Here is a 10,652-nt window from a genome sequence, read left to right as displayed (position 1 = left end):
AAAAATAATATTTTGTCCGTGATAGAAGAAACCGGGAATAATTTTTTTTCAATATGGCTGATCTCGAAGGTAAACAACATATAAAGGCGGACAATGAGTGCATGACAATATAATATAATAATTGACATTATAGTAGTCTACTATTACACTATTTAGGGAAACCCCTCTAAATTTTAAATATTTCGATATCATTTGAGGAATTAAAATACTAATTCTTTCGATAAATATAAGTTTACAGCTCACTCAAATGTTATCATTGTTATGTGAATGAGAATGTGTTTTTTTATAATAATAATTTTAATTTTAAATTTAATATTATAAATAATAATATAAATAGATCTATTATAATATTTAATAATAATTTAATAATGATTAATCTGAATAACCATGATTATTGAATTGATTTGATAATAGTTAATAAATAAGTAAATACAAAATAAATCTCTATGAATAGATGTATGTCTATATATTATTATAATATTAATAATCAGGCCAGTGGCTTAGTTATAAGTTATAATTTATAATAAATTTAAATCTTTAGTTTAGGTAATTTAACGGAAATTACCAAAAATATAGAGTATTAGATCTAATTCTAGACTATAGACATCTGGTTGAGTTTTTTTCAGCTGGACTGGTCACTGAAATCTGTCAGGGTTCGAATTTAATATATATACTGCTGCTGCTCTGCTCTGCTTGTCTCTTGTCTTGTTGTGTTGTTGTGTTACTTAACTTGGCTCACTAGGGGTTTCTTGAATATCAAATAATACTTGCTTGGTACTTTCTTGGTTACTCAATTATAATTCAATACTTGCTTAACTCAAATACGAACACTTAATATACATCAACTCTAACTCCTTATATTCATGAATATCAACAATACTTTAATACTTGATAACGCACACAATTATATCACTCTTATGAAATAGTAATACACAATACACCAGTCCAGGAAGTAAACGTCCAACCTTCCTGGACCGGGAGCAAGACCTTACTGACTAACACATTCTCTCGCACATTCAACGAAGACTCAATCACTCAGTTCACAACACGTGCAACACTTCGCATTCATAACAAGGGGATATAACAATCACACCAAAATATCAAACTAACATTCATTCTCGACATACCTCCCCCTGACAAAATCTAGTCTAGAATCTAGTAGTAGTATTACTAGTAAGATGTCAGTGACTATTCACTATTTTATAGAGAAGGCAATCTGTGGCTATGATTACCAAGAATCTACTAGTTTTAGTCTACTATGTACCAGGTGGCTAAGCCTCGCTCGAAGGAATAATTTATTAATGAAAAATATTTACCAGAACTTATTTTTTTAACGACGAAAATGAGCGATCTGGTAGAGGACTACCTATCTGAAGTGTTGCTTTTGTGTTCTTTTAGTTCTAAATGACATCGTACATGCCATAGAATAGAAAATCTCCCTGTAGTCTCAAAAAACAAATCTCACATTGAATCTTTTGCATTAAACTATTGGCCTATTATTGGCTTGATAGAAAGTCTTTGCAGTGTAACTTCTCAAATGATTACATTCAGAATTTAATTTTGCAATTTTCAATTATGGCTTTAGTACGAAACATCAGGTGATACAAAATATTTACGTTATTGGGTATAACATACACTTTGTAACAAACTAAAATGGCGCATTTTTCCCTTAGAGACTTAGAAACATTGCCTTAGTATTGTAAGTTCATACCGGGGTTCGGTAGAACATCGCTGTTTGTAGTGCGGTCTTGCTACTGTATTCCATGATGGTGTGCAAACATCTTTGTTGAAAGCGTTCAAGAAGTGTTAGTTGCTTTCTGTCAAGTATCCATGTCTAAGATCCACATAAAGAGGTAGAGAGAACCACTGCTTGGTAGACACTGATTTTTTAGGCAGACGGAACAATTTATATTGCCACACTCTTGCTTGGAGGAGTCCAAAAGTATTACTGGCTCTGATCAGATGACTATCAATCTGAAGAGTTGTTTTTTCGTTCTGTTAGTTCTCAATGTAAATGTACATGACAATTAGAATAGAAAGTCTCTTAAGTCCCCCCCAACAGTGTAGAAAAACCACAGTTCACGTCGTGTCGTTTTACATTGCATCTCTTGCATAAAACTATTGGGCTATTATTGGCTTGGAAGAAAGTTTTTGCAGTGTAGCTTCTAAACTGGTTATGTTCAGAATTTAATATTGCAATTAGTATATTCATTATGGCTTTAGTACAAAGCATCAAGTGATACAAAATCTCTACTTAATAGTGTAAACGTGCACCATGTAACAAAGTAAAATAGCCCAGCTTGGTGGTCAGACTAATTCATACCATTTCGCAAGAACATCGCTGTTTGTAGTGCGATCTTGCCAACATATTTCCATGATGGTGTGCACATATCTTTGGTGAAGGCGTTCAAGAAGTCTTAGTTGCTGTCTATAAAGTACCCATGTCTCAGATCCACAAAGAGGTGTTGAGAGAACCACTGTTTGGTAGACACTGATTTTTGTAGGCAGGCGGAGCGATTTATTTCACCACACTCTCGCTTGGAGGCGTCTAAAAGCACAACTAACCCTGATCACATATCAACCTCTCTTTAAAGTAGTTTAATGCAAAGCGTCATTTGATACTATGGTTCCCAGATATGTGAAGTTGTCTACCACATTAAGGGATGCCTATTCGCGTTGATCTTTGGGGCTGAGTAGATTTTATTGGGTGACTTCTGGAACATGACTTTCGTTTTACAGAGGTCTATGGTTAAACCAAAAGAGGCGGCAGCGTAATGAAAATTAGTTTACTGCGAGCTGGATATCACCAGGGCCGGCCTTAGGCCACTGCAACCTATGCGACCGCAGTGGGCCCCAAACTTTCATAAGCTCCGCGCTAATTCTAGGTGTAAATTCTTAAATTAAACAATTGTAACTTATAACAGGGTTCCCATGATCTCCTTATTTTCAAGGAGCTTCCGGGAATCTCCAGAAATTGCAAAATAAACTAACAGTCTGGCAATTTCCTGAAATTATTGAAATCTCCTGAAAACTTAAAAAATGTCCTTAAAATAGACAACATTGTGTCATTTTGGGGTGTCAATCAAAATGGTAAACGCCAATTCTACGCGCGCTATAAAAAAACGGCATTGTCAGCTTTCATTTAATAAAAATGTAATGCAAAGACAAATTTATTTTCTAATACAAATTTTAATTTTCACTTATTATCCTTATACCTACCCTGACTGAGCCATGCGCAATCCATTTCACATAGGGCCCTACAAAAATTAGGGCCGGCCCTGGGTATCATGTTCAGTGTGTGCAAGTAAGTTGTAGAGAAGCTGTGTTATGACCATTTCCTTTATTTTGGTATGGAACAGTAGACTTCCAAGTTTGAACACATTGCAATAATTCACCAGCAAAATAACAACAAATTAAAACTTACCTACAGGTCTACGCAATTAAAGTGTAAACAATTTATAAAGCCTTTAAAGCACAATAACTAATCATACATCGACATAGTTTCATAATAGATCAATCTACAATAAGACGGTGTGCAAATGTTTAATTATGCCAATGGATTCATTAAAACTTGTTCTTGTTTGCAAAGAAATGTCTTAGTGTACTGCTTTGGGCCTAGTGACGTAAGCGGTGTCAAGTTTTTTTCCCTTTGACGTCACATAGAAAATTTCATTCATAAAACATTCTAGCCAAAATTAATTTTTTGATAATGAGACATTTTCAAATCGATATAACGGTCGACCTCGAGTTTTCCCGATGTGGCCAATGAGATGATAATTTTTTTCGCACTAATATGCACATACCTTGCAATTTTTAAGAAAATTGTTAGAGACGTTTTTGAAATAAAATTTATATATATATATATATATATGCATGCAAGAATTGCTCGCTTAAGCGTATAGGATTTATTAACATGACTATATATTAAATATATATATATACATCTAGACTGTCACTACTACTAAGACGGCTATTCCCATTTCTGTAATTCTTCTAATTCTGTTTGTAAAATTTACTTTTAAAAAAAATTGTTTTCATTGTTCTATATATTACATGATCAACTGCCAATAGTCTAACTTTTATTCCTGATCTAAAGCGATTTGATAGGTCATTTATTAATGGCCATAAGACTTATAAAACTGAGATTTATAGTAACTTAACTTTAACTTTATCTAAGCTCTAACAGATATGGCAGTTTTAAATGCAGATGTTAAATAATGAAAATAACCTAAACCTTTTAAAGTTTTTTAAAAAAGAGTTATGATTAGATCTAGAAAAGGATGTGTTTAAGATCTTAACAAATCATAAAACTGAGCATTAAGAGTATTTACATTTAATATACACTTAAACTTACTGTGACAGATTCACTAATAAAGGAATCTAGCTTAAAATATATATATATAATTATTAAATATAGTCTATTCTCTATTTATAGTAATGTTTTTAGTTTTAAAAATAGCTTTAAATTTTGACATGCTTTAAAAGTAGGATAAATGATAGAGATCTACATTAATTTAGTCTATTAATTTTAGATTAAACTTAAAAAAAAAAAAAAAAAAAAGCATAGCATTGTATAGGTTTTCTTAGACTGACATCAGTCTTAATTTTTAAATCCTTTCAATGTAAAATGGGACATTGAACTGATTAGAATTAAATAGTCCTAAATAGATTCTAGCCATCTTAGGTCATAATACTGAAATCTGGTATTTTGTTTTATATAGCTTATATGGGTATTAAGTTTGTAAAATGCTAGCAAAATGTAGCACACCCAATTAAAGAATAGCAAAATAAAAAGAACTAGATGACCGGCGGCGTAACATACGCCGCTATTTTGCATAGCTGGTCTTAGGCCACTGCAATCTATGCGACTGCAGTGGGCCCCCACTTTCAAAGGATCCGCACTTTTATAGGACCCGCGCTAGTTCAAGGTGTATAAATTATTAAATTAAACCATTTTTAACTTAAAACAGATTTCCCGTGCCCTCATGTCAATTTACCTGGAGGTCAACAATTCTCAAAGATAGATTGAAACATTTGGTAATTCTATGTAGGAAACAGAATTATGATATACTGTATGACTTTGCTATACGCAAGGCTCGTAAAGCAATTCTGTACATAGTAAAGAATGAATAAAATGCATAGACAAATTTATTTTCTAATACAAACTCTTAAATTTCACTTATTATCCGCTTCCCTGCCCAAACTTGGCCCAGTGAAATCCGTTTCGAATAGGGCCTCACAATGCGTAAGTCCGGCCTTGCTATTTAGTGTTTGTAAAATGTTTGTTTGTATATTTACATATATATATATATATATAGATAGTAGATTTTACTTGGATTAGTTCCTAGTCCAAACCTCCCGCTGGACAAAGGGGGATGGGATCGGGCAGGGTTTGATAAATTTAAACGAAATTCAAGCGCGCAGCCAGTCATCCGTAGTGTAAATACTACTCTTGTTTTCTCATGGACTATCCGCAGAAATAAGAGAGTGATATTTCCTTTACTTCTTGTTTAAACTCTTGAGGGAAGAAGAGAATTTTTATATATAGATTGAAAAATCAAAGAAATAGGGTATAGAAAACATAACCACATTTCTACTACTTTATGTCATAGAGTGCATTGCCATGTGTAGTTTAATGTTACTTTGTTTTGAACATGCATTTACACTGAACAAAATGTCAACATTGGGAAAAGGCTCACTAAACAATATATTAGTTATGATTTTTACAAAGCTTATATCAACTCACTCAGTCTGTCTGTCTGTTAAAAAGTTTGAACATGCTTTTTCTCCCATTTTCCATTCTCTAATCAAGTTAAAAAACAATTGTTCATTAAACCTGAAAGACATGAATCAATAAAAAATTAAGCAATTAGTTAATTGTTGGTGATTAATTATTTAGTTAATCATATAGTACTAATTAATTAATTTTGTTTTATATATTACAGAAAGGGAGAGAAATCCCATAATTTTCAGATAAATGGAAGTTATTAATGGTTCCTCCCCTTAGATAAGCTTTGTTTTTTAAAAGTATTCTTTTTTTCTATCACTTGTTTATGTTTATTTATTCTTTTGTTGTATTTAGTTTATTTTGGTTATCGTGACTTCTTCTCAATGAAACGTTCACTTTTATTTGTTTTAAAATTAGTTTTGTATACAATGGCCAATCAAGAAGAAACTGATGTAGAAGAGAGGAAAGAGTTAATGGATCTTAGAGATCAAGGACTAAACAGCATACAGCTTAAGGACGAAGATAAACCAGACATTCTGATTTTGGATAATAATAACTTGTCAAAATTAGATGGGTTGGACAAGTGTACATTTTTAACACAGGTAATTTTTATAATATATATACACATATTTTGTAATTAATCATATTTTTATGTATAATATTTCAGTATTTGTTGTTTATACTGTTCTATATACTAGGCAGTCATCTGCAAATAATTTTGTTTTTGTTCCATTACAATTTGTTCCATTACAAATGCAATCTGTTAATTTATCAACATGTTTATTTATCAAGTTAGAATAATTTCTTCTAAATCTAGAAACCAAGACAGTATAAAAACAGTTAGAAAAATGTGTATTGATAAATAATCAATCAATATTGGAGATACAACAAATTTGCTTTGATGTCTATTTTTTCTTCATCAGTTTTCTGCTTGCAATAACCATATTGTGCGTATGGGTGGTCTACAAACACTCACTGCCCTTACAGTGTTGAGTCTTTCAAACAACAGTATTGTGGCCATTGAAGGTCTAGAGGAGCTATTTCAGCTTAAGTGGCTTGATCTGTCATCGAACTCAATCAAAGTAAGTATCTATACTGCTTAACATTTTTTTTTTAAAGTTAAGCTTCTTGGAGATTTTCATACATGGTGAAAAAACTATAAATAGTTAGCATTTTGATGTACAAAAGTGTTTATACGCTATGTTTTTTCCAAGATATATGATAAGTTTTGGTCACCTTTTTAGCACTGCAGATATAACATTTTCTAAGCTCTTCCATTTATAGCACAAAACAATTTCAAAGTGGACTAAGCATTAGACTTCCACTCTATAACTTAAAAAAACTTTATTTATAACAAATGATCAACTACCATATTTTCGAGCATATACCCTGCATATGTAAATATCCCGCACAAATGACAAAATAAGTAAAAACAAAATCATTCAGCCTGCACCCTTATATACCTCATATGTGCATACTTTGACATGACCAGTATCTGCAAATTAGTTTAGTTGCTTACTTACTTACTTGTCACAATTGATTACTGGTATATTAAAGATTCTCTACCACATTGGTGCTAATTGCTTTGTTGAGGTTTATAATGAGATCTTCATAAAGTTTTTCTATGTACATTTCACAACCACACAGCGAACTATAGGAGGTATAAAGACCCACTGGTATGCTCATAGTTTCTGTTCTGCTATGTTTATCATTAAAATAAATTGTGTAAACCCTGCATCTTTGTATGCCCTGTGCAGCTGCCATTTGTTTGTATAACCAGTGAGTTATATGAAAATACAGTAACTAGTGGTAATAAAGGAGATTGCCACATGTTTAAGTATTGTTAAAATCATAGCTCAATACTTTTCTTTTATTTACCTGGAAACATTGAGTTCAGTTTAGCGTTCTTGGCATTGTTTAATTTTTTTAACCTCCAATGGGCGTTCTTAAATTTATTTTATTATTAGATAATTTATAATGATTCTTATATCATTCTTGTACCTTACCTACCCCTTAGCCTGTTGGACCACTGGGGCACCATGCAAGATTTGTCAAACGTCTTTCTCCATTCCTCTTAACATAACATATTATCACAACATTATTATTATTTGAAATAAGTTAGGTTTTGTGAGTGGTTCATGTTTATGTGCCCAAATATTTGTTTGTTTCACTATATAATATTTTGTAAGTATACTTTTTGATATCTGTGAATTGTAATGTGTCTAGCAGAATTAAAATGGTTATCTCAGCCACAAAAGATGGTGTTAATTTCTTATTCTTTTCAAAATTTTAGAGTCTTGTAATTTAGTGTTAGAAAATTACCGTGTCAAAGTGGTCTTGCAATCCAGGATGAAGACTATGAAGAAAAATACATTCTGAATTATACACCGCTCAATAGGAATATTAAATTAGTTCTTAGTAGAGAATAAAATATTGATATAGGTCTGAAAGGGGTTCTAGAATACTAGACTAGGGAATAAAATATCATTTAGCAATGTGCATGTTTTTGTGTGTGTGTGTGATCAAGTTAAGTAAAAAAAAGTTCCTCCCTTTCAGACCATGTTGTCTATAGGGCAGATGATGTTTCTGTTCAGTTAAACCTAGTCTATAAACTCTTTGGATATTTACAACTCTTGTATCTCTGATGTTACTTTTGATGATCCTAGTTTAAAAATAATTTATTTCTTTTACATTTTAAAAATCATCTTTATACATTCAAAAGATATTCAAAAAATAAATTTTTAAGACTTCATTTGTTTTTAAACCACAAAGCTTAATACATTCTATTAGGTCATTGAACATTTACCAAGAGGTAAATATCTACATTACTTGGATCTGTCAGACAATGCAATTACACAGTTCTCTGATATCTCCAATTTAGAAAATTTGAAGGTAAACTAGATTTATGTTAAGTTACTAAAAGTTAGACTAACAAAACTTTTAATTTAGTACTTCATAGATTTTATTTTTGGTTTTAATTCACTGTTTTTTTAAACAAAAAGGATTTTTTCCCCTTAACAAATAATTTTTATTTTTTTATCAGACACTTCTTTTGCATAGTAATAACATTTCCTCACTGAAGCCAGCAGGTACTTGCTTACCAACAAACTTGGAAATTTTATCACTAGCTGATAACAGTGTTTATAATTTAAATGAGGTAACTTTTCATTTTTTTTTTTTTAAAGACACAATTTTTGTTAGCTTAAATTATTTCACAACTTTCATGATATTATATTGTATGTCTCAATTTTAGATCTGTCACCTGGCCATGCTATCTAACCTGAAACAATTGTCACTTGCAAATAATCCTTGTGTTTTGAGCAATGAAGATAAGCAATATCCTTAACAAAAAATATGAACATATTTGTTATATGATATCTACACAGATTAAAAAAAAAAACACATTAAAAAAAACTCTCTATAGATAATGTGTACTTATTGTATTGTATAAATAATTTATGCTCACTTTATTGAATTGTATAAATTTATTGTATTGTTTGTAGGATCAGTCTGGGTGGAGGGGGTATATCCATTGGGTAATGCAAAAGTATGCTTCTAGTTAATAAAGAACGTATAAACTTTAAAATTTAGCAGAGCGTAGGTATCAGCAAGAATATTCTGTAAAAGATTTCACCTTCATCTATCCCTTAGTCTGTTGAACCACTGAGGCACCAAACAAGATATGATGATTATCTTTTCCATTCCTCTATGTCCATTCTTTTATGTTGTCTTCCCATCGCTATGTTAAAAAGACTTATAAACATAACAAAGTATATAGTTTGTAGAAATGACTTATTACTTAACAAGGATTTACAGTATTTGACTATCGACCATTTGTATTAACTTGGTGCACTTCTCTGGAACTCATTGATGGCTCAAAAGTAACTGAAAAAGAAAGGTAACATCAGCACAATCCAGATAAATGACTAAACATGCTTCTTCATAAATTGTATTTCCTTATGCAAAAATAAAATATGTTTTATATGTAAAAATTTTAAACAAATAAGTCATTTCAATATTCTTCATTATAAAATCTACTTCGTTACAGACATGAACCATGGTTTTGTTTTTATTTCAAGGTTTCAAGCAGAGACTTTGTATTCTCAGGGCAAAGTTTGTCAGTTTCATCATGACGAACATCAGAAACTAGTGGAGTATTTAACTGAAATGTTTCCGTTAACGGTGCTGCAAGTAAGTATAAAGTCTCATTTTGTTATATTTTATTATTTTTTAATTGGAATACATTTCTTTGGTTTATTTTATCTTTGTTTTTTTTTTGACATAAGTTTTCCATCAGATTAGGATTTGAAAATTTTAAAATCTTATTAAATTTTTTTTGATAGATCACCATTATATAGAAGTATTTATTTTATTGTTCTAAAAAATATTAAATACTTTTGTTTTGTGACTAGCCAAACATAACAACAATGTACATTTGTTTTAAAGTGAATTTGTTTTACACCGAAACTTTGAAGTTACAGGGTTGCAAGGCCAACCAACCAATATTTTTGTGTGATTATGTACTGTATTACTGTATGCAATATTGTTCTATAATGTAATAACTTATTTATGTTAATAGAACAATATTTTGTAAGCTGAGGCTTACCTTACCTGTAAAGTAAGGGTATTGAAAAGGAATTTTTTTTTTTTTTTACATTTAAAGCATAGAGAAATTAATACAGTATACATTCTAAATGCATATTTAATTAAAATGTTAACAGCTACTTTGAATATTACAGTACATGGTAGCATAATTAATGTATGAAATGCAGTCAAACAATTATTTGGATATCACAAACATACAAAATAACTGCTGTACACTGTAAAACTATTAGTACTGTGTATACCAACACTAAGTATTTACAAGAAGAAAAAGACAGCATGTTACTTGAAGATAGGTTGAAAAAATCCCTGATATTCAGAT

At 30.9% G+C, this 10,652-nt stretch overlaps 1 protein-coding gene across 4 annotated transcripts in view; it reads left to right on the top strand.

Annotated features, from left to right (window-relative positions):
• The first annotated feature begins 4 nt into the window (after positions 1-4).
• The window catches only part of LOC106067773 (uncharacterized), a 72,143-nt gene continuing 61,495 nt past the window's right edge, over positions 5-10,652 (top strand). For all 4 annotated transcript variants that reach the window (XM_056032360.1, XM_056032358.1, XM_056032361.1 and 1 more), the window contains exons 1-8: positions 5-69; positions 6,146-6,330; positions 6,652-6,810; positions 8,519-8,620; positions 8,772-8,885; positions 8,982-9,065; positions 9,544-9,626; positions 9,808-9,919. In XM_056032360.1, coding sequence (XP_055888335.1) covers positions 54-69; positions 6,146-6,330; positions 6,652-6,810; positions 8,519-8,620; positions 8,772-8,885; positions 8,982-9,065; positions 9,544-9,626; positions 9,808-9,919 — 855 coding nt within the window. In that variant the 5' untranslated portion in view covers positions 5-53. The remainder of the gene's footprint in view (positions 70-6,145; positions 6,331-6,651; positions 6,811-8,518; positions 8,621-8,771; positions 8,886-8,981; positions 9,066-9,543; positions 9,627-9,807; positions 9,920-10,652) is intronic.

Source organism: Biomphalaria glabrata, chromosome 6 (genome assembly GCF_947242115.1).
Source record: "Biomphalaria glabrata chromosome 6, xgBioGlab47.1, whole genome shotgun sequence".
Classification (NCBI taxonomy): Eukaryota; Metazoa; Mollusca; class Gastropoda; family Planorbidae; genus Biomphalaria; species Biomphalaria glabrata.
Note: the sequence above shows the minus strand (reverse complement) of the source record. Positions and strands in the feature narration are given on the sequence as shown.